Source organism: Betta splendens, chromosome 3 (genome assembly GCF_900634795.4).
Source record: "Betta splendens chromosome 3, fBetSpl5.4, whole genome shotgun sequence".
Taxonomy (NCBI): domain Eukaryota; kingdom Metazoa; phylum Chordata; class Actinopteri; order Anabantiformes; family Osphronemidae; genus Betta; species Betta splendens.
The window spans coordinates 3,801,539-3,829,329 of record NC_040883.2 but is presented as its reverse complement, the minus strand read 5'-3'; the positions used below and the strand labels follow the sequence as shown (position 1 = coordinate 3,829,329).

Here is a 27,791-nt window from a genome sequence, read left to right as displayed (position 1 = left end):
ATCATTTGCAAAAAAAAAGCTGATTCCACAGAAAATGCAGCCACAGCAATCTTTTAATGTTTCCCTGGCAGATTATGGGTCGGGAGGGAAGCTGTAGGACAGCGAAAATGCTGAATGTGTCAGATTCTTCAGGAAGTGTTTTATCATCATGTCTGACACAATACGCAAATGTAGCCATGGCAGCGGTTCCAGTTTATGGCAGCGGTGTTTGCAGAACCGTAGCTGCGTCCCCCCATCCTAACACAAAAGCACTTTCTATTAGGTTGGTGCAAAACAGAAATCCTGAAAGTGTAAATCAAATAACAATCGAGTGTGTGGACTTTGGTTCCCGGTGACTGCTATGAGATAAACCCGAGGCAGAGCACATTTGTGTATCCACCGAATTACTTTAATTCTGACTTTTCTAATGGGTTTGTATTCACAAAGAAGCGCTTGTGCTCTCACTCTGTGCAGACAAAGGTGGCTCCCAGTAGGGCGTCTTCTCTCCTGCGCTGGATCCACTCAGATCAATGTGTTGCTTCACAGAATACACGATGTTTCCAGCAGACAGGACACAGAGCATTCCCCCAAAAGCAGGCACCACCTCAGACTAAACCACTGAACAATGACAAGGTTTTAAGATACTCCAAATGTATTTTGCAATTAAAAGAGCTTTGATATAACCACAGAACAGCAGAGTCCTGACTTTAAACTAGGACTTAACAGAGCAGCATAGTGTAAGTGTAGAGGAATCTAGCACCCTCCTCCGAAAGAGAAGGTCTCCGTTTTCTGTGACTTTGAAGTCACTCAGTGAAAGCGTAGTATAGAAAAGGCCCAACTAGTTAGGCCCCTGGCAAAAGAATAGACACTATCTGTTCAACGCTAACGCAATAACAGTTCAATCATAACAAGAGTCTTGTTGACAGCTTTAGTCTTTATTTTGACCTTTTCCTTATTCAGCACCAGAAATAAGTGGTTTCTTCACTGAAATAAATATTTGTGTTCAAATTTTAGTAGAACGTCTTTGTTCTTCAGTCCTGAAATGTGTCTCACTCTAAAACAGTGAAACTCTGTTTAGCAGCATGTTACCAGATGTGCTATAGTGCTATGATATCATATCCATATGATGCAATCCTGCTGCGATCTCACGATCCAATATTCCCCCTGCAATGATCACCATGGTCTTATTCTTCCTGGAACAGGACTTCCCTGTTTTGTGCCAGTGGCTTCGTTGAAGTCCATGAGTTTGTCAGGTTGGTTTCAGACAAAGTAAAAGTTGCCTACATGTCTGTAGGACTCGTGTCTGCCTGTTCTCTGTGGCACATTGTGGGTCATTGCCAGCGCAAGCCAGGCCAAAGAAAATACAGTACCTTTCCACCCGACTTTGATAATGGGGCAAACTGTCTGCGTTCTGTCAGGACAAGCAGTAACGAAGCTGTTTCAAGTCTCACGTGGACGTTTACTGAAGTCGTGCGTTCGTGTAAATGAGGGTCTCAGAATGCAACAACAAACACAGCGTTGTCTCGCTGTGGAGCTCGGTATGTGAGCATGCCTTTTGTGCATTCAGTGTACGACAAGCAGGGAGTTACATAGTGTGTGTGTGTGTGTGTGTGTGTGTGTGTGTGTGTGTGTGTGTGTGTGTGTGTGTGTGTGTGTGTGTGTGTGTGTGTGTGTGCGGGCTTTGAACACTCTCCTAATTGACCTCAGTTTGGTTTGGCTTTTCTCAGGGTGTGGCATACTAAACACATTTCCCAGCATATTCGTCATATAAACAGAAAACTCTGTTGAAGGGGCAACGTTATAATATTCATGATGTCATGTTTCGTGTTACCACATTCTTATTATTTGCTTTTAGTAGCGTTCGTACAAGAATGTGACTTTTTGGCCACAAGAGATTTGTGTATTTAAGCTGGCTTCAAAAGTAAATTTTCCTATTACTCACCAACTAAAGTTTCTGTGTGGCTTTAAAGCCGCATTATCCTATGGGTGTTAAATACTTGTGTTAAAATGGGAGAAGAAGTCCAGGCCATGAAGTGTGATACAGAGGACTGTGTTAACTGTCATATTGGCTATGAAGTCTGGCTGCTGCAGACCAGGAAACATCACTAGCACTAGGGCCATGTGGGACCTCTCTTAAAAAAAAAGTTTGGGATTTTTTCACAGCCCATTGTAAGCAATCAGGCAAATAGACGCTTGCAGTGGAGCAGCGCAGACTTCTTTCTGGAAAGCAGAGCAATGCTCAGTCTGACAGGCGAGCCAGCAGACCGACAAGGAGTCCGGACATATCCTCAGAGCACCAACAGATGGTAACACCACCAGTGGGTCTACAGAAGCTGACGCTCTCTCTACTGGGTGCGATTACTGCTGGATGCACATCCAACTTCTTCTGTTCCTGGCAGGGGCAGACCCGCAGATGCACTCAACCACAGGCTTACGTCTCATCTCTCAACCTGTCTCAATACTCCCACCAAAGCTGTACCCGCGGGAAGAGAACACACATGTTCTACTGACAGAGCTACAGGTGGTTTGAGTTTGAGCCTCGCGGACTCGAAGGAAATAGTTTCTGTGCCGTGAGCTTTGGCGTCTTTCGAGGCAGGATGTGGCCTGTTGTTGTGGCGTGTGTTGTGTTTGCACTGCCTGGCTTCGGCGAGCCTCAAGAAGCCACCCAACCCCGTGGGCACGGCCAGGGCCAGGAGAACCCCACCACCCCCTGGAGGCAGGTGATCCAGTGGGAGAACAACGGTCAAGTATTTAGCCTGCTGAACAGTGGAGCTGAATATGTCCCCGCTGGGACAGGAGCCCAGGAGAGAGGACCCAGGGTGGTTGTGTCAGATGCTCGTCCTCGCAGGCCTCAGGGAGGGAATGTCCGCCGTCAGGCTCCGTCTAGAGGGTCCTCGGAGACCGTCCGTGGGCAGGCAAGGCATCCGTTTGGCTTCGGTCAAGTGCCTGACAACTGGAGACAAACTGCAGCTGGCACAGGTGGCACAGCTGGCCAGTTCCTGGGATCTACTAGCACTCGCTTCAGACCATCCACAGGCTCTTCATCGTCATCATCTTCCTCTTCATCATTTTCATCATCCTACCCTCAATACCCATTTCCTCAACAGTCTCCTTTTCAACCAGTGCCTTATGAGCCCGGTTTTGGAGACGGAGCCGTCAGAAGCTACGAGCCTCCCTTCCAGCCTGCTGTGGGTGGAGGTTATGGTGGAGGAGGTTACAGCACAGGCCTGGCTTATCCTGGAGCAGGCTATGGAGGCGGTGTGGCCCCAGTTCTCCCAGGTTCCCCCTCTGATTTTGATGATGGGTACCGTTTTTACCAGTCTTACAGCTACGGGCCCAACCCTGGAGTGCCTCCTCGTGCAGCTCAGCCGCCGTTCACAGATGGCTTGGACCACAGATACACCCATAGTCTCTACAATGAGGAGACAGGAGCAGCACTCCCCATCCCTGATGCCAACCAGGCTGCATCTGTGTTAGTGGATAGAACTGGACAAGCCGGTCAGCAGCCAGTCAGAAGCCCCCAGTATGAACAGTTTCCTCCCTATGGAAGACCACAGCCTCCCTTCTTGCAGCCTGTTGCAGTCAGGAATTCTCCAAACTCTGCCCCGGAGAGCCCCAGTATGAGCGTTGGGAGTGTGTATCGACCAGAACAGAGAGGTACAGTAGGGTTTTTGTAGCCTCTATTGCCCATTTTGTTCAGGTTTGTGAGACTGTAATAGGAAAAGGCCACAAAATGTGAAAATGTGAGAGATTTGGAGCCATGTGCTTGGCTTCATGAAAACACTCCACATAGTTTAGCTTTTAGTAGAAACAGGGATCGTGTTCAAAGGGGCTTTCGGGGGGGCGATAAAAAAGGAAAACACTTTCTAAGTCATCTATTTTTTTTTTGCTAGACATACAGTGTCGATTTAAAATATGTGAACCAGCCTCTCAAGTACAAACTCAGATTCATCCAATATTCTTTACTGTTTCTCGAACATCTGGAGCATTAAGAGAAAAATAGCTACTAAAAATCTAACCTGTTTTTCAATTTACAACCACAGCAAAGTGGACACAGGGTTCATCTTTCCCCTCTTGTGTGCACTTATTGAAACCAGGTGTTGAGCAAGTCCTGCCAATGCACGGAGTGCACACAAGCAGCACTTTGTTTTTGTGCGCAGAGGACCGCGCTACAGTCGACTGTTTCACGAGGCATGTAAAGTTCGGTAATGTGGCGGCGACCACGAGGGGGGGGGGGTCCGGTGACGGGGGGTGTTGGTGAGCTGTGGCTGCAGGACACTAGAGGGGAAACAAGAGGGTGGTGCAGGACCTACAAGCTGAGGAGGAGGGGGGAGGGTGGAAAGTCCCAGTAACACATGGGGTCCATTGCTTCATCTACAGGAAATCAAAGAAATAGAAGAAACGTGCCTTGTGTCTGTTCTTACTGCTGAGGAGAAGATTAACAACAAATGTGTGTGTTTTTTGCGTCTTCTGACTGGAGGCTGTGATCCTCAGATACTTACTAGTTTCTGCCTCATCTTGTGCCTTGAAACCATTGTTCGTTAGACACTCTGGAGCTTGGAGCTATTACTACTGCACCAAAAGCTAACGTGTGCAAATACTTCCATGCTCCCAGTGTGATAAAGACTGGGAGGAGCTGATATTTTAATTGCACTGCTTCATGTCAATGTAACTATTGCATCATATTAAGAGGTAAACAAAGACTTTGGAAAGAGGCGCTGTGTTCTGTCTGTGGTAGTAAAGTGCAGCAAGAGTGCAGAATTACTAAACCGTTTAACTGAATCCTCATCATGTAGTAAAAGGCAAACAGATTTATTACAGTGTTTGTGTTACTCCTGCTGACAATGATTAGGTTTAAAGACGACCTCTGGTGCTCAGGCTCGTTACTGTAGTCCTGTAAGCACACTGTAAAAGGTGCTGCACACATTCTGAATGAAGATACAAGTATAATGTGTTCAAAGTGTCACGCTAACAGATTGCTCTGCCTCGATTGAAATCAGTGTGTGTGAAGTTGGCACTGGCTTCTTCAAGTACCAAAAGGCAAGTGAAAGCACCGAAATCAAGGTTGTGGTGTATTACAAAATAATGACTCATACTGTTTTGCTCAGCATGAAGCTTCACATTTGACCACAGCTGGTCTTAATCTCTCACATCGGCGCCTTCGACAGGGCCGGTTAGGAAAGAACCAGTTCTTTAGTTCTTCAGTCAGTTAGTTAGTTAGTCAACACGAGTTAAAAAGGTCGACCCTGTGTTTAGAGATCAGATAAAAAATGACTGCTGCCTGGATTTTGTTTTTATGAGCCTTGCATTCCTGTCCTCTTCCCATCCAGTACATGAGTCCTGCAACAGAAGAGCTAGAAGAAATGTAACACATCTTATTGTATCTCCTGACACGACCTACTGTGTCAGAAAGACTCGGGGGGTCGACAGATACCTTTGTTGCTATAGCTACAGTGATAAATATGTGAAGCATGCTAATTGGGGGAAATCATAGCTATTGGTTTAAAGTAGGAACCAATCAAGGTAAGGTTCTGTTATGACATGACCCTTGGTCCAGTGCTCTTCTCACCTGATTTTATATGAGACTAGAAACTTACGTGTACTTTACTGTACAGTGCACAGCAATTTAGATGTCGTCATTGTTAGTTTTTTATCTCCATCAAATCATCATGTGGAAAAGATTACGAACACGTGTTCCTTAATTAAACACTTTGCATGGAGCGTGTTTGCTAACATGCACCTCTGCAGATCAGCAAAGTGCAACTAAACTGACTTATTACCCAGAACGATCCCTTAATCGATTCACTGTTACTACAATACCTGACTCAAAATGAGTTACAGACGAAGGGAACTGTGAAGGCTGATCATCAGATGCTGATCATTTATACGTTTCATTATGGACCGAACTCGGTGAACTCGTTTTCCCTTGTGTTCATCTTCTGCAGGCGCCCAGCCCACAGCTTAAAGCTAGGGTATCAAGAGAGGGAGCCCTTGAGTATTTTATTATTCTATATTAGGTGGTATAAAAGTCTGGCAAGATTCAGTTTTTTCACTCTATGCCCCACTTAGAGTGCAATGTGTGGCTTTGTCACATGCTGTCGAGAGCTGATCAGCTTTAGCTTTTCAGTACACTTTATCCCGCTGAAAGAGACCCAATTACATATTTCTAAAGATTAGAGGGCAGGGAACAAAGCTTTCCAAGGCTGAGGAGGAAGAAACTGGGTTGAGAATACTTTTACAAGACCTTTGTATTTCGCACTGGGCTTGTGTGTGTGTGTGTGTGTGTGTGTGTGTGTGTGTGTGTGTGTGTGTGTGTGTGTGTGTGTGTGTGTGTGTGTGTGTGTGTGTGTGTGTGTGTGTGTGTGTGTGTGTGTGTGTGTGTGTGTGTGTGTGTGTGTCTGCCCCAGGAAGCCTCCACGTGTCCTATATGTCAGCGTGGAGGGAGCTGTCAGATGGGATGTTTTCACAGCAACGCAAAGGCCAGTGCTCTCATTTAAAGGTGCAGTGGTGGAGGCGGACGCGTCTACAGCTACGTGTGCTCGTTCGAAGTCAAGAGATAACGGCGCTTTGTTTAATCAGCGGTGTTCGTGTCCATTCTTTAACATACTACAACAGAAATTGCAGGTTGTGCATGGTGTTTCTGTGATTCCTCTAATGCGCCGTGGCACCGCAGGTCAGACAGTTTGACTCGTGGCTGCTTGATCAAGCTCCACCAAAGCAGGTCTGGCCTTTGCGAGCTCAGCAGAGGGGGCTGATAAGCGATGCCAGAGACCCCGCGCTTGCGTGGCATTTACTGGGAACGACGCAGTCAGACATTCTCTCTGACAAGTCGGGCCTGTGTTTTCTAAGCGCCTTGGTCACCAGCCCGCTATAAAAGGCAGCATCGTGGGATCGCGCTTCTTTGGTCTGGCGCTCACGTTGGCGGCGCTGTGTCCGTCTGCGCGTCTGCTCGCGTCTGCTCACGTCTGTCAGTTATCAGCGGAAACCAGCGCACGACGATCAGCGGCTGTAATGCAGCAGGAACTTGTGTGTTACTATAGCCCAGATACTGAATATGTGCTGGGGATTAGCTTAGCCTCATCCACCGTACGCACAGCACAGTCACTCGCTGTTGACTGTTAGAAAGATTAGGCTAAAGTGACACATATTAGGATTAGTGTCATGGACGATCTCATCACATTAACCAGGAAAGCAAGCAAGGTATGATTTCTGCAGAAATAATACAACAACTAAACCAAAATGGAAGAGGAGCATTCCGTCATATGCTTCTACGCGATGCAGTAAATGGAACCCTTTATAATTTCTTACTGCAGAGTCTCCCTTGTCCAAGAGGCTTATGAGCAGTGTCTCATTAGAAAACCCTGATAATAATCTGGGACACAGTGATTAATGGCCCCTGGCTCATTATACAGTGACCTAGTCTTGAACTGTGGGGACTCATTGCCCATCACACCATCTATCAGCACCAGCAAATTTACCAGGTAATAAAAACAATGATGATAAATATAAAGAAAAGCTCCTTGTCAAAGTTGGAGAGCCCAGAGGAAGACGAGTAAGACAAGAACATCACTCAGCCACTGAGTGAATGGAATCATAGTGAACCACCAGCTATGTGTGCGTTGTTTCAGGTTTGCCCGACCTGGTTCCTGATGCCAACTACCTGCAGGCCTCCACGTACATCCAGAGAGCCCACATGTACTCCCTCCGCTGCGCCGCCGAGGAGAAGTGCCTGTCAAGGTAGAGGATGTCCTTCAGTGTGATTTAATTCCTCCACCAGTAATCAGTGAAAGAACATTCTAGGGTGGCTTCCTGAAATATCGCCATCCTTTGCGATAATATCTGAAGGAAACAATGAGTGAGTTGAGGCCTGGTCACCTTTGGGTGTCCGGGCTGCGGTGGTATAATTTCTTTGTGTTGGCAGATAGCATCCTCTGAGCCCCAGGCCTTGGCCCTGCCACCGGCTCCACTCTAAGGACGCTATTGAAATGATGGAAGTGACCTCTCCCTACAGCTACTCTCTCTGCCCTCTCCCCATCATGAGCACAGCCATCCCTCAAAGCCCTTTCATATCCTGTCTGAGTTTGCAGCGTTCACCGACAGATGGGCTGTTGTAATTTGCCATCCACTCCAATGTCAACAACAGCCACAAGACAAATGGCTCAGATCTTCTTCTTGCTTTTGTGAACTTGAGATTGTGCCTTTTTCTTTCCCAGACGTAGGAAGTGAACTGAACAACAGCGTGTTTCCCGTCCCCGTGCTGGAAAAGTCGGTTCCGCTATCATGAATTATGCCTCCGTGTTTGTTCCAGTCCTGCTTCTTCCTGCTCGTCTGAATGCCGTCCTGACATTCTTGTGCAGACCCTTCTTCACCCGTTCATTGATTGAGTTGTTTGTTTGCCACTCAGCTCCGCCTACAACCCTGAGACCACTGACTATGATGTGAGGGTCCTTCTGCGATTCCCCCAGAGGGTGAAGAACAAGGGAACTGCAGATTTCATGCCTAACAGGCCACGTCACACGTGGGAGTGGCACAGCTGTCACCAGTGAGTACTGAATGGAGCACTTACTGTGTCTTTAAGGTAGAGATCTGATTTGAATGTGTTTAAATGAGAAATGAATGTTCTGTGAACAGTGATGGAGCCGGTGTCAAAGGTGAATTGTTAACAACTCTGAAAATGCTGCCTCAATGTATATTTCTCACAACCTATGAACTCAAGCCAACGTGTCGCATGTCAATGTAATTTTATTGTAGCGCAAAATCTTGTCCCAGTGGATTTCATTTTTGCTGCCATTCGGGGCATTAACAGTGTTTAGCTTTATGCTTTATGGACTGGGCCAATTTGGAAAGTTGTTTTTCTTGGGGACTTTTGAAGCTGAGGGACTGCTAATGGTGCGACTTTGAGAGCACTGTCATTGTACTATGACAGTGTGTTCCATGTAGACTGACTCTTATCTGCGTCTGAGCGCCCACCCTCTGACGCCGGTGCCAGGTTCGCTCCGCTCTCCTCATCTTAGAGGAATGTTGACCGGCCGTCGGGAGATTGGCAGTTGTTGTTGCTGTCTGACATCAGTCTGCATTTACACAGTGGTTCCCAGGAGGCAGGAAGCCAAAGCAATCATTCCACCGTCTGTGTGATCAGAATGACGAATCAGCCCGTTTTCCTGTCGATCCGAGGCACGGGTTCGTGGCGCGTGACGCCGTGGATGCAGGTCACTGGGACAAAAATGCTCTCACGGAAAGAAAGTCTCCAGCGCAGATTCCTACAGTGCCCTTCGCTGTCCCACGGTTCTTAAAAGCCGCGTTCTTTATCATTCTAAAAGTTTCTGCTGCAGCCCTTGATGTTTTACAACCCAAGGTGAGATGTGAGAAACGTTTAATCCTCGTTCGCTCCAGCAGTGGAAAATGACTCATGACTCGGAGGAAGAACTGGGAGATGTTGTACGTTACGATTACAACTCGTTCCTGTTAAATCCTTTATGTGTCCTTCCAGAACCACATTCTCTGTAGTTGACATAATCAGTGAGGGGATCCAGGAATCCGAGGAAGCGCGGGACCCCTCCAGGCACCTCGCAGTCCAGCACCTCCCGCGCTCGCTCTGTTCCTCTGTTTTCCACTCGTTCTGTTCTCGTTCCGTTTCACACACGCATAGTCACATACTGCACATAGTCCAGATAATCATCTCAAGACCAGCGCCGACGTTTGTGCCAGTTTAGGAAACACAAGCAAAGACTGTGCGGTGCCATGTCCCCTTAAAACAAACACGGAGCCAGAAACACACCAACATGTGCGTATTAATCATAAATACGCGGTTGAGCTTCACTTCTACCTGAGAGTGACGCCTACAGTAATTGGTGCCCCTTCGTTGGAAAAAGGAGCCTCTGAGTGGTCACTTGCTCCATTAGTGGAAAGCACCTACTTTTCATTCCGAGTCCTCCTTCAATCTTTAATGACCGTTCCAGTTGAAGCTGCTGCTGCGTGGAGGCGCGGGCCGTGAAATAAGACGAAAGAACAACATTTACACAGTCTGAGTTTGTCCGACGTTAAGAGGTCTGGCGTTTGCCTCACCTGCTAAAATAACAGCAGTCAACAGCATTTAAGTATTGTGTATTAAGCCGTTTAGGAGGAAAGAGATTATGGAAATAAATTCTTGTAATAGCTGCTATGTTGTTTCAGCTGGACGCCGCTTTGGGAGCTGCTGTAATGTTGCTGTAGGTTTAAAGACTCAGCACAGACAGTTCAGGACAGAGTAAATGTCGCTGCCTAGAAGACTAAGATAAGATAATTATACATTGTATCATCTGTATGAACTGAACACTGTGTTATTTACAATATAACTGCTGGCCTTGCATTCAGCTGAGGTTGTTTCCTGTATGTTATACATTATCCTGAGCACACATGCGGTAAAATCTTGTGACTCCTCAACTCTTCATGTTTAGTAATAGCTCTCTCCTGCTGCTCACTGCCTTTATACAGAGAAGCATTGTTTGCTTCTGGCCAAATAGCAAAGCTTTTGTCATCAACACATAATTATGCTGTCATTTCACTCTGATGTGCAAGACTCAAGGACGGAGAGGAAAAGGAGAGGAAAGGAAAGGCATCCTGGGCCATCTACAGTAGCAGTAAATAATGCAAATGACTTCAAAAGCACCAGCTCGTTGACGGAGCCTCTCGGTTCAGACTGTGGTTCAGCTGAGATGATCAGGGGCCATGTGCACCCAGGCTTCCCTAAGCTGCTAAAGCTGAGCAAACACACACCAACACACTGCACGCAGCCCCGAAATACAGTCCTGCACTGAAACAGAGACTTCCACGTGCTTGCAAGGATTTATGCATGCACACACACACACACACATGCAAACACCTCGGATGTAGCTGAGTGATACAAGCTAATTAACAGCATTCATACATCATTAGGCTGTTAATGTGTTTCAGAAAGACATTTTTTTTGCTGCTATTAATTCATGTCTTTTGTCCGTTCATGCACTGAAACCAATATGTCAAGATGCAACATCGCTCTGGAAACAGTTGACAGATTAGGTCATCAGGTTGATTATACAGGAACATCTGTCTAAAAAGTGTCACTTCAGCTACGACAAGCAGAAGGTAAACACCGTTAACCCAATATACAAAGCTCTAACCTAAATTCTGCCAACAATTTAATAAGTGAGACTGTTTGGTAGCAACAGAACAAACAGAAAGGAGACAAAGTGGCTACAGAAGGTGACGGAAGAATTGCTTTCCAGCAACGCATCTGGTCGTTTCGGTGCAATGAGCCCGAGTCTGAGCTGCAAGATGTCACGCTGAGCCAAAGTACTGAGACGCGTCATGATTAGCTGCAAACACTGGCGAGATATGCTTTTTCCTCTTTATTATAATTAGTCCATGTCATGATTAGTTAGCGTCGGCGTCTGACGGAGGAATGCAAAAAGCAGGGATGAGACAGACAGACGCCTTGTTGTTCCTGAGCTGCGCAGCTGAGCGGCCCGAGCTGCGCAGCTGAGCGGCCCGAGCTGCGCAGCTGAGCGGCCCGAGCTGCGCAGCTGAGCGGCCCGTGCTGCGCAGCTGAGTGACCCTTCGCTCATTCCAACAGGCACTACCACAGCATGGACGAGTTCAGCCATTACGACCTGCTGGAGACCAACACGGGCCGCAAAGTGGCCGAGGGACACAAGGCCAGCTTCTGCCTGGAGGACACCACCTGCGACTTCGGCCACCTGAAGCGCTACGCCTGCACGACCCACACGCAGGTAAGCGAATCCTACAGCAGATGGAAGAACGAGGAAGCTGCACATGAGATGTGATCATTAGTGTATCAGCGATGAGATCCTGTCCTCTTCTGCTCAGGGTCTGAGTCCAGGCTGCTATGATACGTATAATGCAGATATCGACTGTCAGTGGATTGATATCACAGACGTGCAGCCTGGAAACTACATCCTAAAGGTAAGCGTCACGTGGACATGGATCGTTTATGGACGAGAGTAAAGGTTCAGATCAACAACGCACGAGGTGCAAACATTAATCTGAGCACCAATGTTCCTTCCTGTCTGTCTTTTCCGTCTCCAGGTCCAGGTTAATCCAAAGTTCCTGGTGCTGGAATCAGACTTCACCAATAACGTGGTGAGGTGTAACATCCACTACACGGGGCGATTTGTGAGGGCGACCGGCTGTAAGCTATCACAGTAAGTTATCACCCAGCTGTCATCCTGTTTCCACTGATCTATTTGGAACCCTGTCAGGATCCTCCACCTTTGTGTACAATTGAACCCTGGGCAATCTTTAGGTGTTCTATGGGACACAAACTAAAGCAATCCATAAATCTGGGGTTGTGTTGTTACAGTGACGCTTATGACAGGGTGTCCGTTAATGCAGTTTTATGAAGGAGTGCTTGGTAGTACTTAGTGGACTTAATGGATTCTGGCTGAAGCATTTGATGCTTTAATGACTTCTGTTATCGGGTGGAGATGAATCGTCCCTGAAACTTTCATACTGTTATCAAAGGGACATGTCTCTGTGTGTTCAACTTCTCAATAGCACTATTAAGAAGTTTATCATGGCGCTCACAGTTACTGCTACATCCTGTTGAAAAGCCTTAATGTGGAGAGTGGAAACACATAAAAAAGCTTCATTTGGCTCAAGTGTTCCAGCTTTAGTTTCACCGTCAGTTTGACATATCCACACTCATCTAAACATTTAGCAAATTATTTGTAATTTTCTGCTTAAGTGAGTCCACTTTGAATAAATACAGTGAGTAATGAAGTCATTAAGTGATTCAGGTTCTACTAATTGGAAATTTCCCCTTGATGAGGTATGAATTCTGTCCGTCATTGTTGTGGGTCAACATGCAGTTTGATGCTGAGCCTGATGATGTCACAGGCGTGGGTGACGTGCTTCCACAGTGGGGTCTCCACACTCTCAGACCTGTTTCCTACTAATGTAGCACTGTGTTTAGTGAACTCATTGCTTAACATTCTTGGCACCTCTGACCGTTCCACCTACTGTACCAGTCTCTTCTGCTCGACCGACATGTGCACACAGAGTATTGCATGAGAATCCTTCAGAGTTGTAGCTTCTCTGGAATAAAAAAATGTGCTGTTTGTTTCTTTTTCAGGTCTTGATCAGACTCTGGGAGGCTGCGGCGCTCGACTGACCCTGGTTGCTCTTCCATTGAAATGTGAATGGAATTCGTTTGTTGTTGGTTCATTGTTCGTTGAGGTTGGTCTTTACTATTTCAGGCTGTTTCGGTGCGCTGGGCTTTTGAAGGGTTCCACGGCCAATAAAAAGAGCAGCAGCATTACAGTACACACACACACACGCGCGTACACACACACACACGCGCACACACACACACACACACACACACACACACACACACACACACACACACACACACACATCACGAACATGAACCAACGCATTCTTTCTGTCCCCGCCGTCTCTTTTCCGACCACCTCCATTTCTCGTATTGTGTTTCCATCCCAGTCGGTTGCTTGCTTGGACACACGACTGCTCAAACTGGACCTGAATGGAAACACCTACCGCAAATTTGTTGGGTGTGAGTTAGCAATAAAGCGTGAAACGGTGCCAGTCCAGAAGTGTTTCAGACAAGTCGTGGGTTTCAGCTACAACGCGACAAAACAAATTAGGGGCAAAGTCTTCCCAGGTGAATCCGTCTGCCCAGTGACTCAGAAGAACCATAATGTGTTAAGTTTGGGTTTTTTCCAGCGCCCCCCCTCCGTGGGTCAGGCTGGGACAGGCTGATTCTCTGGGCACTTCCTCTTTAATGTTGTGATAACAGGAAAGGGACAGGGGGTCACATTTGCATTCGTCAGCTCCATCAAACTGGAAGTCAGCATACTGGGCACTCCACTTCTCTAAAGCCCCTGCATGTCCCCGCTTGTCCTTCCTTATTTCCATAAAACAGGAACAAACAAGGTGCTTCCATAAAGCACGTCTCCCAGTAGCGTATGCAGAGTCCTGGGGTCTCCTGTTCAATTACCAACACTGGTCAGGTGGCACATATGTCACCTACTCTATACCTTTTGAAGACATATATACAAATATTCCATTGATGCATGACTCTAGTGGTGAAGATGATTTTGTTGTAACTAATGGTACTTTGTTTATCTATTTTAAACTGTTACTGTATTTTCTAAATCATTGCATTTATGTATGTGTTCATTTCTTTCAAACTATTCCAGATAAGTATTTTATGACACATTCTCCAACAATACCTTCCAGTATATGTTTGTAATATGCTAGCAGGTATTGTTGGAGGAAGCACTACTGCTACAGCCTGGGTATCATCATGCAGGGTGTCAGAAGCCATCTTTACCTACCTCTCCTGTTATGTGAGACGAAGTTTCCTGTGGCCTCCCAAAAAATAATATCCTCTAATCTACTGAATATATAAACAAATGCACATGCTGGGACGTAAACGCAAGGCTTGTTTTGACTGACTTGAAGTTCCAGTATGCAGTAATGAGACTTTCTCTCACCGACCTCCATTGGCTCATTTTGTAGGAATACAGGAGCACAGGGAAGAAGGTGCATCTGTTGACATTGTTATAAAATGTATGTTTTAAAAGGAAGACAGTGAATGATCGCTTTTATTCCATCACACATGTGATGTCACAGTCCTCACACCACTTTTTAGTGCCTCACTGAGTTTGCCCGTGACAGACACTTTTATATTAACAATAACTTCATACAGCATTAATACAATGGAGAGTGTCTCATCACAGAATTTGGTCTTTTCCCAGTTTTAACTCCGTGTGCTGATCTAACAGCCGAATGTGTTCTCTGTTCCATGTGTACTTTGTACATAGGATCTGTTGTATTATCCAGAGCGTGCAGGTTTTTTTATATTGCACTGTAAATAGGCAGTAGCTGTTTTTTTTTTTGATCTGTAACAAATACACCAGCTGGTGATTATCCCGTAAGCTTCCTGTGATTGTGACATTCAGTGGAAGAACAGCACAGCAGTAGGTGACGATTATACAGCATTTTAGATGTGGTTTTCTCAAAAATGTCATATACAATAAATACTTTACACGTCTGCTTTGTGCTGGGAACGGAGCGTTAATTCTCCTCACCGCTGATGCAGCACAGTTTGAGTGCGATGCATTCGAGTCCACATCTGCGGGTTTGCACGGCGCGCTTATCAGTAGGTGCAACGAAAATGCTGCGCGACAGGCGTGACAGGTCAGCAAAAATATTGCCTTCATTAAAGATTAGGGCCCATGTGTTCAATGCATTAAGGCATTTTCCGGGGACTGGGTGTGATTTTTGTCATACATGGTTCCGACAGGGATGCAAATCTGACCTTTACAAATGCGACCAGGCGCCCCACGGTAAAGACTCCCGCTGTGTGGCTGCACAGGAATCCTTTAGGCCGCACTTCAGATTCCATAATCTGCTTTGCTACCGGAGAAAGATCATATTTACATGTTAAGTTTGACGTCCTGTGACGCCTTTTCAGCAGCAAACAGGCGCCAAAACAGATCACTCACATGCCTCAGGTTCATTATGCTGAAACCAGTGCGAGGCTGCAACAATGGGAATGTGCTGCAATGGTATTGAAACTAAATGACAGCACAAAGTAACACTTTGATTTATTTGTGAGGAGACTAATGGCTGCTATTTTCATTTTGCTTCCACTCTTTCAACGCAGCTGCATGTGTCTCACAGCAGCGAAATATCAAAGGACATGAAAAGAGAACTCAATCCCGCATTGTTTGTCATGCGGTAAGAGATTTAGGCTCGTAAACGCGGCTGGTGGGGCGATAACGGGTTTCATCACGCTTTTATTTTCACTTTTTCTAGCGTGTAGATAATGTTTAGGCACCAGAGCATCCAAGTGTGAGCGAAACAGGAAAGCTGTAAAAGAACTGGCTACTTAGATAACAAAGATTTACTTTGGAAAAAGAAGTTTGAAGAGGATAATGGAAGGAGCCGACGAAGCCGTAGCATTAGCTCCGCTCCTTTCATCTCCTTCTATCACTGGACACTGTTCATGAAGGCGTAATTATACTGCATTTGTTTGCACTTGATTGTGAAAACTCACCAAAACTACGGTAGTTTCTGCTGTGAACAATGGTGTTTCAACATCACATACAGGACGCATTCCTGGGGGAAAACACTCCGTCGGTCCCCAGGTGAGATGCGAAGCCATTATTTGCTTATTTTGATGCACGGCTCTCGCTCTCGGGTCCGTCTGTCGCTATAAAAACCCCGCTCCAGCGATGGGACTTCTTCTGTTGGGCTCTTCACACCAAACCACCTCATTGCAGCTCTCTACGCCACATTATGTTGTTTTGTGAAGTGCTGCAGTGCGTGTTGGCGTGCGCTCAGCTTTGACTCTTTGTGTTTACGTTGATGTGTGTGAGAAAAGGGAGAGACACACACCGACGGCTCCTAATGAGGTGGACATAAGTCAAATGATGTATGGAGCAGTTATTACTTTTGTAATTAGACTGGATAGACTTCGGCTGCCTTTGCCAAGTTTAATTCCTTTCCGTTTCCTTGCAGCTGCTGGTAAACGAGTACAAATGAGGTCTCGCAGTGCTCAGTGGAGTTCAGTCAGTAATGCAAACATCCACCAGGAGACTGTTTGACAGTACTGGCGTCATGCTCCTGATAATGCTAATGAAAAGGACATACAGTGCGCCACTGAGCACATTCCCTACAGCTCCGTCTGCAGCGGCTGTCAGAGCGATTGAGTTAGTCGCGTAAATGATTTAGTAGCATTCCTTGTGACAAATGAATAGGAAGTTGTATTTATCAGAAACGTGTTAGGGGGTGTTTCCCAAGTGCATCCAAACACCGTGAAATTCGGAGTGGAGCACATAAAAAACAAAAAAAAAAATACCCCGAAGCCTGTACAGAACAAAAGGCGGCGTACACTGAGATGTGGAATGCACATGATGTCAGAGATGCAAGAAAGTAGACCACGAGGTGACTGGAGGGGTGAATTAACAGAGCACAGCGGGACGAGCGCTTGAAATAAATGGTCAGAACAGCACGACAGATTATAAAGTAACCGGGTTAGACGATACTGATGAGCTACAAGGTCGTGCAGTGTTTCTGCTCTGCCCCTGTGGAACATTCAGCACCGACGTCAGGCAGCACAGAGGAACCACCGCGGTCCTAATAGGCTTTAAATGAGGCTCAGGTCGTCTTGAAAGACCTCCTGAACGTTGCAGACTCGCTTCGCTCCGACCGTGACTCCTGCAAACGCGCCGGCACCAGATCCAAAGAGCGATGGCGCCGTTTTAGTATTCGGAGGAGGAGGAAGGATTCCAGGCTGCACACAGCACAACATGGGCTCATGACACATGTAAGCAGTTGCTTTAGGCGGCAAATGTTATGTCAGATGGTGGATAAGGAGAAGACGTATAGCGAGAGCCGTAACCCCACAAGGTAAATATTTCCTCGTGCAGCCGGCCGTATTTACTTCACCAGTAAACCTGAGAAGGAACAAGCGTTCTGCAGCTGCGTGCGCGGAACCTAATTGAGGAAACAGATCAGGTGAAGTGAAGCAGGACTGATTAGATCTTCCAGCGTTCTCTGTGGCAAGACGTAAGCGAGCAAACAGGGCCCCTGTGGGAACACAGTGTAATTCAGCTAATGCTGGAAGCGGGAGGGGGAGCGGCGAGGAAACACCTTTCAGGGGATTTAAAGAGGCAGTCGTGATGGGATGGAGAAGCACACGGTGATCACTGAGATCAGCAGTGGCGCTGATCCGAGACGATGCTGTTGTAGAAGGGTGAAAATAAACATAAAATTAATCACCGTCATAAAACAAACCTTTAAAATTTCACTCGTGACACAATCAGAGTTGTGTGTATTAGTTGTTGGTGACGTCATGAGGAAGTGTTTTTGCTTCAGTTACATTTCTTTGTGATTAATCCGACTTTTTGTCTGGGGCGCTTTGCTTTGCTCGTCTGCACACGGCGTCTTAAAGAGCTAAACACATAAATATTTATGTAACAGTGCGAATGTCTCTTAGTTTTGTATATTTTAGGATAATTTGCAGGATTTATATGTGCAGTCTTAAAAACATAAGCCTTTAATGAGCAGAGTGCTTAACTCACGGACTCCTGGTCCGGTCCGGCCCGGCTCCGTCCTCGGCTGCATTACTTAATTGTTGACACAGTCTCAGACCACTCCGCCCTAATTCGAGCAGCTGGTTCACAATGAGACGAGGCCAAAAGACACGACTTGACACCTCCATTCTTCACTCCAGCAGGTTTATGTGAGCGTAATTGAATTTAGTGCAAAGGGGGAACAGGGACTAGTCTGTGAGCCGACACTGGCAAAAAGTCCAGCTCCAGACCGGAGGTCTAGTTTCCACAAAGCCCACTGTGAAGAGATTTTTGTGGCACAATATCAAGGCCACAGGTAATTCTTCTCTTCTGGCTCCGGCTCCGCTTTGAAACCTAATTAAATAAATAAAGATGTGGGGAAATCTGCATGTTTGCGGGAAGGAGCGCGTGGCTGCATTGGTGAGAGGAAGAATAGAGGCAAATGAGAAAGCACTGGCGGCGCGATGGTGAATGGCTGAGGGGGAACAGCCTTCTGATTTACATGCAGCTGCAGTCGCCGGCTCATTTGTTTTGATAATAGCTCATCCCGCGTTGGCTTTACACAGAGCTGACTCCACCGTATACTGTATGTCTGAGTTAACAAACATTTCACTCCTTGTGTTAACACTCCACATGCAACGCGATGGGCGTGATACCACAAAGAAGCAGCTTGTGTCATAGACACGAGGCACACTCCAGCGCGCAGCCTGACACTTTAAACACCGCCTGCCTCATCACCGAAACATCTGGCCGTCGCCGGCGTCGGCCGCGCCTTCGTTTCATTGCTTTACCCAGTCATCAATTTAAAGTATGCAAATGGACGAGTCCTCCAGCGTCCCAGCGAGTCGCCACGGTTACAACAACGGGGCCATAAATTCTCATTAAGACTTTCTTTCCCCGAAAGGTGGAGAGTGAAGTCAGGATGTTCCTGTTTATGGTCGAGGCGATTTGAGCAAATCCTGTGTTACGATCTCGTAGTGGGACGATTCCAGCTTCAGTCGGGCGCCGCACTCCACCATCTGTCCACACCTCGGCTTCAGTGATGAAGTCAGCCACAGGGAGCGATGCTCTGTCGCGGCCGCCCCCCCGACAGGACCATCCTTCATGATGGTCCGCTGTCACTGAATGGGCTCCTATCGTCAGAGCAGTGAGTTCAGGGGCCGGCGGCTGCAGCGTTCCCTCATTGGACGGGAGCAGGTCGGCCGGAGGCTGAGGCTGATTTTTTATATATATATATATATATATATATATATATCTATATATATATATATATATATATATATATATATTATCTATCTATATATATATCTATCATATATCTATATATCTATATATATCTCTATCTATATATATATATATATATATCAGCTTCATCAGCTTCAGCTTTTCGGAGCTGCTGATTTGTATATTTGGTTACGTTTGTCACAACACAATTAGTAACTCCAGATTTGAAAAAAAAAATGCACCTTAACTTTTCTGAAATTTGACATATAATATTGTAAATAGCAGGAGATTGATGCGACTGTTTTTTTACTTATACATTCAGCAAACACTTGTTATTCTGAGAGCAGGTGACAATCACAGAATAAACTTTAAATGGATTTCTGTGGATTCGTCCTCCCCAATATCTGCATCTGTGTGACTTGTGAAAGAATTCATGAAATTATACAGCAATATAAATACCCAGAGGATCCACCAGCAGCCACCAACAAACACTGTAATTGCCAGACACAATCTCTAGTGACAAGAAGTGACAGCAACGACTTGCAGCTTCAGGTACACGACTGGTTGTCAGCTGCAGAATATGGTTATTCATTCATAACAAATCAAAACTTCCCAGATGCTTTTCCTCTAAAAATGCTTGTTTTGCCTACTTGTAAAACATGAGAAGACAACATCCAAGTGCCTCCAATCATTTCATTCTGGCTGGAGTTAAAAAGGCAGATCTGACTCAGATGCTAAAGGTGTGACTCACAAACAGACCTCAGAATCAGAGTGTGGCGACTGGACTTCCTCCTGAGCAGGATCCCACCTGGGCTGGGAAGACGTTCCCTTTCTGCAAACTCGTATTTATCTAAACAGAATCCTGATGCATCCACAAAGCGAAAAAAGCAGATGTTTGTTGTTGTTGTGTCTCCTCTCTTCGTAAATGCTTAGAATGCTGCTACATTCTCTTTATTTTTAATAATCAATAAACGCAGCTCGTTCTGCTCGGCGTCTTCTGCCGGTGGTTCAGGGATCATCAGGCTCAGCACAGCAGGGGGTGCATTTCTAAAACGTCGCTCACTGAGAGATGAAGCGCAACAAACGGCGTTTTTAAACTTTGTGCTGCGATCGCATTACGGCTTCAGCCCGAGGGAACGCAGGCGAAACCTGAGCTTCCGCGTGCTCACGCGCTGCCTGCAAAAAGCCCGGCCGATAAACACACGTGACGCGTCCACTCAATGGAAGCCCCCGCGTCCCTGCTGAGCTCTTAGGCGCCCACGACGCCTTGTCTTCACGGACCGCGTGGCTATTTGTCAAAGTGGTGCCTGGCAGCGCGCTGACTGCCACTTACGCTTTGGGAGGAGCGACTCTGAGCCAAGCAGAGCCGCCTTCACGCCAAGGCCTCATTCTCCTCGCGTGTCGTCACCATGACGACAACAGGACAAGCTGGCGAGCAGATGATGTAGATTTGGCCGTTTTAATTCACCCTCATGAGGCGAAACACATGCAGTTCATCGGCTGGTGATACAACGTGACTCGGGCGGGGTTTAAGCTGCGCTTTGATTCAAAAGGTCGCACGTGAAGAAGAGTTTTCCGATCGGTCTCATGATCAGCGGTTCAGCAGCAGCCACACAGACCAGAGGTGAGGTTCCCTTAAAGGGTGCAGTCTGACCTCAGGTTGACGGAGCACAGAGGCTTTTTGTTTTGTTACTAACCCTTTCATTCTGTTGAAGGCACGTGGATTCATGCTCTCACTTGCTTTTATGCCTGTGTATCGCTCCCAGATGTACAGTACATGTGTTCTGTTAAACTCTTCCACTCTGACTGTGGCTCAAAGGTTCTCTCGTCCTCGTGCCTTGTCATTCACTATGAGCTCCTTCCATTAATTTAAACTAGGAAAGTCTAAGTTGACTAAGACTAATGGTGGGCACATGAAAGACAATCCCAAACTAAGTTTACTAATTGACCTAGAGAACAGTGGAATCAATGAGTGGGAATGAGTCATTCAATTCTGCCCCTGAGAATGTGCATGTGCAGCCAGAGGTTCTGTAAATTGGGCAGCTAATGATCAAGCTGTCTTTAAATAGAAAGAAAGAGGAAAGGGGAGAAAAAAGTAATTATGTTCATAATTGTTTGCAGAATTGCCCATTTGCATCTCTATAAACTGTTAATTATGGCCCTTGGAGTTTGTGACCCAAAAAGACAACGCACACCTCTGCCGTGCTGTGACTGAACACACAGCGAGACGCCATTAGTTACATGGTGTAACTGCAATCAGAACACTTCACCAGCAGCATCCAAACTTTGCTTTGCCTTGAAGTTAAAACACGTTATGGATTCGTTAATAGCAATAATCAAGTGTCACTACTGTTTGTGCAAATGTACAGATGTATTTTGTACATTAAACTTTACATATATCATCCTATAACAGTAATAAAGAAAAAGAAACATGCAACTGCTGCTAACTGGAATAATTCACAATCACCACCATTAATATTCCTGTGTTGGGCAGTCAGTGAGCCTGTTGGACGCCAGCACAGGTCCAACACTGCCACCTGAAGGAAGCGTCAGGCCTGGGCTCTCCTCTCACCAGTGTGTGAACGTGGAGGCTGCAGTAGCGATTCCACGTGTGTAATGTATTGGAAACAATTCAAAATTACATTTTAATGATCAACGATAATGTCCTGATTAAATAGTGAAAATACAACAAAACACTGACGCCAGAACCACATACTGTAGACTATGTATGCACCCGTCTAGTGTAGATGCATTAACGTGTCATATGTCATAAGTGTTAAGGAAGCATGCTGTGCATCCATGGATAGAACCTACTAAACTCTACATGGATAGAACCCTCTAAACATATTGTACATGGATAAAACCTACTAAACTCTACATACATAGAACCCTCTAAACATATTGTACATGGATAGAACCTACAGTAATAAACATACACGGATATAACCTGCAGTAATAAACATGCATTGATAAAACCCAGTAAACATGCATGAATAGAACCTACAGTAACAAACATGCACGAATAGAATCCGCTAAACACTTCCTGTTAGAGAATGCACCAAGCTCACTTAAAGGAAATGTTGTCATTTTGACCAGAGAGTTCATTTTAACTAAGAAATTGCTCGTACTGTGCAACATTTAACGCTGGTGTGGTGGGAGGAATAATGACTAAAGCAGCCACGTGCCGTTTTGAGGTGCCACTGAGCAAGGCTTTAGGCTCGGGTTCATGTCAGCCCCTCCACATGATCACATCAGTGCGACGCAGATTGCTGCTGTGGAAGCGAGGCTTGTTTGGGTCACGCTGTCACACTCGTCGTCCGCTCTCCTCCACCTTATGCAAATGATGCCGCTCGCATGGAGCACGTTTGTCCTAAAACAACAAAGTGCTCGACGTTGTCCTGGGAATGTGTGTTTAGCGATTAACTTGATTTCCGTAGCCATCATTCATTTTAATGGGGGAGCGACTGATAAGGGAGCAAAGAAGAACGAGCAAAAATAAACCAAACTAAGTCAAAGAACTGTGGCCATATGTGCAGACTACGGTTCCTGAAGGATAAATGAAGGTAATCTGTACATGTGGAGGCTCATGCTAAGTCCGCCAGCGCCCCCCAGTGGCCGCACAGTCAGACAACAGAAGAAGCATCAGCATCTGACACGTTGGCTTTATTTTACAGTTGCTTTTGGTTACTTGCTGAATTTAGAGCGGCTTCATTAAAAGTGATTTTATTTTCCTGACACTTACTGTTTCAGTGCAAAGAAAACATGTCAACAGGAAGCTTCAAATAACTTAATTAGGTAGGATTTGATTCACAGTCTCTTGCAATAGTTCTTGTTTTTATTGTAATATTCACAGATTTTATTTTCCACATTGCAACATGATTTTATTTCACAGTGCAAACGTTATTAATCTGCATAGATGGATGATGAAACTATGAACTTTGGTTTACTTGAAAGTTTGAAATAAACAGCTTTATAAACAAGTAACATCATTACAACCTAATAATTATGTCACCATTTACCCATCAGTTTCCTATAAATTAAGCTCCACATAAAGAGATCAAATCAACACAAAGCACAGAGGCCTCACTATGGAGCCACTAAAGTTATCCACATTCGAGACTAGTCCCATAAAAACAAAAGAAAAAACGTGAAATAATATAAAACTCTAAAAGAAGAGAAGAAATGAACTATCAAGCCCCTGCAGGAAGGCGAAAACCAAGATCCCACTGAGATATTTACCTGGAAAATGGTGAACTCACGTCACACCATCAGTGCTAAATGTGAACAAATATAAAAACAAAAACAATCCAAACGTATGCAAATAACCTTTTTGACTGAAAGTATTCCTGAGAGACGTGTGATTGCCTCCAGCGCCGGCCTAACTGACGACTGAGTGGCTGCTGGGCTGGAGGAGGCTACATCTGGTTGTCGGTGTACTGGGGGCTGGAGTATTGATCGTGCATGGCTCCGGCCGCTGCCCCCATCGCCGCCTGCTGAGCGGCCGCCTGGACGTGGGGGTTCTTCCAGGCTCCCGTAGCCCACTCCTCCTGAGCCTTGGACATGCTGGCCCCACTCCCACGGTAGAAGTTATGGATCTGCACACGAGGTGAGTTACACTCATCAGGGCTGATGGTATCACTGGGTTAATACTATAAATAATAATACACTAAATACACTTAATAGGAAAAATCCAGTGGATCAAACCCATCAGTCAATAGCATCTGTCTACATTTACCTACTGTAGATGGATAGAATTAAGGGAGTCGCATTCTTACCCGGGTGAGAGCAATGAAGGACAGTGACGCCACAGCGGTGAACATGATGGTAGGGACCAGCATGATCAGTGCAATCAAAATATTATAGCTGAAGAAGGAGATGGTCGCCAGCCAGCCGCTGGAACACAAGCAAGGATTCATGCGACACAGTGGGAGCGTTTATCGTCTGTTGGTGCTCACGGCGCCGCCTCAAAACATCTGGACGTTATATGCCATTAATTGTGTGGACTCAGACGGCTGAAATGATGCTGAGGTAAATGTTTTATGGCTCGTACGCGGGCACATCCAAACGGTGACATTTAGGAGCTTTATGGAGACTGTAATAATATTCATTTCTGAGCATCACCCTGGGTCAGGTGACATTTTTAAGAGGTTTTTAACAGCCTCTTAGATTCTCATAACAGGATTATCGTAAAACCTATATGGGGGGAGTTTTGTGAAGGTCTAATCTGGTCAACCTGCTTGGATTTAGAAACAACTTGAGTTCCATAACAAAATGTGCTCATCTATAAAAGTTGGTAGATGGACCAAAATTCAATAAAATGACCAGTTGTACGGTTAAAACCGTTGACTGAACCAGTGACAATCAGCAGCAGCAGCAGTTGCATGGAAGCAGGGACACGCTGACTAGTCGGCAGCTCTGGGGAGTTCTCTGAGCTGAAGGATGGTGGGAATTTGAGGGTTTTGAGCAGAGTCTTAGCTGTTCTCCGGACTGTGCTCTTCTAGACACAGGGAGATTTCTGGGATCTGTTTGATCCACTCTCACAGCTTAGGAGTCAAAGGCCTGAGTTGAACCAGACTGTCGGTAATTCACTGCCTCACCATGCAGACAGTTAGATTCATCCATAGCTGTGACTGTTTTCTGCAGCCTGTACTGTGAGTATTTAGAATATTCAAAGCACACAGGTTTTCTGAGCATTCTTTGACTTCTGTATGTGCAGCACTTACCACACTCCCCATCCAGGGATGCCAATGCTTTGAATGATGCTGATTCCAACTTGAGCCATGAAAACAAAAAAGAACAGCATGAAGTTGAAGGAGCTGTCGGTCCTGCAAAGGGGAGAATATAGTATAAAGTGAGGATATAGTGTTGCTAAAATAAATACTTTTTGGTTCCACTTAAAATATTGATTATATTACACAAATGACTCTATCCTGAAATCAAGATTATTATTTACTGTCATTCCTTGAGGTTGAATATAAATCGTTAATATAAATGTTAAGTTTCATTGTGTTTTTGAAGAATCTCACTAACTGTGGCTGGCATCAGAGTAAAGTAATCTATGTGTGACTTACTTGAAGGCCTTGTAGATGGGCCTGAACCAGCAGACATAGGAGCAGGGAGTAAACATAAGGAGCCAGATTATGGCCAAACCAAAGTTGGTCACTCCACCGCCAGCGAACATCCAAGCGAAGCAGCCAATGAGATTTACTGCAAGTGTGGCACCGTTCACTGCGGGAGCAGAGCACAACCACGTCAGATGATGATGAGGAAGAACCCTCTTCATCCCTCTGTGAGGTGCACGCCCTGTGCACGTGCAGGCGCATGCGGGAATTGTCTTGCAGAAAATAACAAGTTTAAGTTGTGCACCAGCAATAGTCTCCATAAACTCTCGTATTATATAGATATTAAGATGGTGGTGATGGTGAAGCTGCCTCTGGAGCCAGATTCCTGCTTTACATTATGCCAGTTAAAATCATATACAGTACTTTGGTCTATAGAAAGTGTATAGTGAGAGAAAACGATGCACCGCTGCATCACGACCACCACCAAATCATTCTCTCCTTTTCCAAACGTGCAGCGGAAAGACTGTTACTGGCTTCAGATGCTGTTGCAACACAAAACAATAAATGATTAAAGAAAGTGCAGTTAAATAAAAGCATGCATTACGAGCATGAAGCTTCACAGCGGAACCAAAAGGCGAAAGACGAGTAGCAGTTTAGACTTTGAATACCTGTTTGTGTTTAGAGTTACACAAAAAGAGGCGCCTGTAGAAAGAAAAGAGTTCAGCTCCAGTAAAATAATTTATTTACTATTTTGATTTTTAAATTTCAATCGCTGATTTTGCTGTGGCAGCGGTGTTTGTCATCACTGCAGCAGCTCTGGACGCTCCTTTGCACGTCTTCTGCTCTGTCACGCGCCTTCGTGGATGAGCACGGAGCCTCCAGACCTCAGCAATATCACAAATGTACGTGTCGGGCTTGTTTATGGAATAATAAACTGTGGTGGAAGTGCTTCTGGTTCACATAGTTTAATTAAATTTCAGCGTTAACTGCTGTGCTCAAACCAAGGCCATCTGGTCAGTGCTATGACTCATTAGCAAATAAACCAGTCTGGGCATCTCGGCCTCAGACAATAAAGAATATTTTAGGCCATTGTCCTCTCATTACATGGCTCTCATCAGGTGACCTCTGGGCAGAATAAACTTTATGAGGCCTTCGGGGACGTTCTGACTGGTCCTCTGTCTTTTAAAGCTTCTACTTTGCTGATGAAGATTCAGACTTTTACAGGAGAAGTCAGTTTAAAGTGCAAGAGAGGGAAGTGAAGAGCGCACGGCCTGTGTGTGGGAGGATAGTGTAACACATTTAATACTGCATGCTAAATTTCCTATGAGCCTTAAATCACTCACACATCCACAGGTGGTACATTTTCTTGCACATGCTGCGGTGCTGTTCAGGGATCTCCTCAAAGTCCTGGTAGAAACACGGCTTGATGGGGATGAATCCAGGCAGCGGGGGGAAGTTTGGCTCTGCAGACACATCAAGCAGCATCATGACAGGACGCGCTCTCAGCTCTCAGGCTTGTGTTGGATTCGTTAGTTTTCACTGACCTGCCATGATGACGGTGCCGATGACGACTCCTGCCTAAATGGGCCTTTCCCTCCGTTCGTCCAAGCTGTTGTCAGCCGAGGGGGAAATGCGGGTCAGCGCCACAAGATGTAACTATTTTTATACACGAACCCATCCGGCAATAAAGCGTTTAGCCGACAGTCATGTGCGCTCACTAATACCGGAGGAGGAGGAGGAGGAGGAGGAGTCACACTGAGTCCTCCGACCACGTCTCCGTCAGCGGCGGTGATAAGATTTGAACAACCAGTGAAAACGCCAATAAGTGCTCGTATTTATTTGAGCGCACGCAACGTGCGATCAGCGGATGAAACGACCCGGCAAGATTCCGCTGCATGCGACACTTGGACAGAAGCGGCCGCCACGGACAGGAAACACGGATTTCCCAGGAATCCTAATCAGCTTACCTCCTCCAGAGCCGCCGCTCCTCTGTTCCCAGGACGCAGCCTCCAGTGATGCCTTCACTGTCCCTCGGACGCTGCAGCACCTGCGATCGGCAGATCTCAAGATATCAAACTATTACACGAACACAATAGTTTGTTCTGAGCCGTTCGTAATAAAGCCCAACTTGCCCGACCAATCACGGCGCTTCGATCCGCCGTCACTTCGATTCACACCAATAGGCGGATTACTCTAATCCTTGACGTTGCATTGTTGATCCAATCGCCGTGTGGTTCTCTGTCCATGGTGCTGAAGGCGACTCACCGATGGAGGTAAAGCTGTGGGGCGGCGAACTCCAACCGTCGTCAAAGAGCTGGGGTCCAGGAAGCATCACCATGCGACCACGTTGCTCGTTGTTTGGTTTTATAGATGATGCAGTGACAGACCATGAGCAGCTATGAGCTTCACATACGGATTGAGGTTTATAGCATTACATAATATT

At 46.0% G+C, this 27,791-nt stretch overlaps 2 protein-coding genes across 3 annotated transcripts; one reads left to right on the top strand and one right to left on the bottom strand.

The window, feature by feature from the left end:
* The first annotated feature begins 2,148 nt into the window (after positions 1-2,148).
* Positions 2,149-15,034, top strand: loxl1 (lysyl oxidase-like 1). Its single transcript, XM_029145456.3, has 7 exons — positions 2,149-3,636; positions 7,608-7,716; positions 8,384-8,521; positions 11,570-11,726; positions 11,824-11,919; positions 12,043-12,158; positions 13,088-15,034. Exons 1-7 carry the CDS (start codon positions 2,577-2,579, stop codon positions 13,092-13,094), a joined length of 1,683 nt encoding a protein of 560 aa, XP_029001289.1. The 5' UTR covers positions 2,149-2,576; the 3' UTR covers positions 13,095-15,034.
* An 8,067-nt stretch (positions 15,035-23,101) lies between these two features.
* LOC114852453 (secretory carrier-associated membrane protein 5-like) lies at positions 23,102-27,791 on the bottom strand. 2 transcript variants are annotated; one of them, XM_055507630.1, is made up of 8 exons: positions 27,614-27,791; positions 27,316-27,395; positions 26,893-26,957; positions 26,692-26,811; positions 25,358-25,514; positions 25,010-25,111; positions 24,062-24,179; positions 23,102-23,881 (listed from the first exon to the last, which is right to left on the bottom strand). In XM_055507630.1, the coding sequence occupies exons 3-8, from the start codon at positions 26,897-26,899 to the stop codon at positions 23,702-23,704; spliced, it is 684 nt and encodes a 227-aa protein (XP_055363605.1). In that variant the 5' UTR covers positions 26,900-26,957; positions 27,316-27,395; positions 27,614-27,791; the 3' UTR covers positions 23,102-23,701. The 2 variants fall into 2 exon arrangements, with proteins under 2 accessions (XP_055363605.1, XP_029000677.1); XM_029144844.3 differs by having other exon boundaries at positions 27,316-27,791.

Excerpts from the sequence above, each read along its gene's own strand:
- loxl1 (XM_029145456.3), top strand. The coding sequence starts at position 2,577 with ATGTGGCCTGTTGTTGTGGCGTGTGTTGTGTTTGCACTGCCTGGCTTC. Across the intron at positions 7,717-8,383 it reads GAGGAGAAGTGCCTGTCAAG|CTCCGCCTACAACCCTGAGA; the intron begins GTAGAGGATGTC and ends TTTGCCACTCAG. Across the intron at positions 11,727-11,823 it reads CCTGCACGACCCACACGCAG|GGTCTGAGTCCAGGCTGCTA; the intron begins GTAAGCGAATCC and ends TCTTCTGCTCAG.
- LOC114852453 (XM_029144844.3), bottom strand. Across the intron at positions 25,112-25,357 it reads CCCATCTACAAGGCCTTCAA|GACCGACAGCTCCTTCAACT; the intron begins GTAAGTCACACA and ends TCCCCTTTGCAG. Across the intron at positions 23,882-24,061 it reads CCTTCATTGCTCTCACCCGG|ATCCATAACTTCTACCGTGG; the intron begins GTAAGAATGCGA and ends CCTCGTGTGCAG.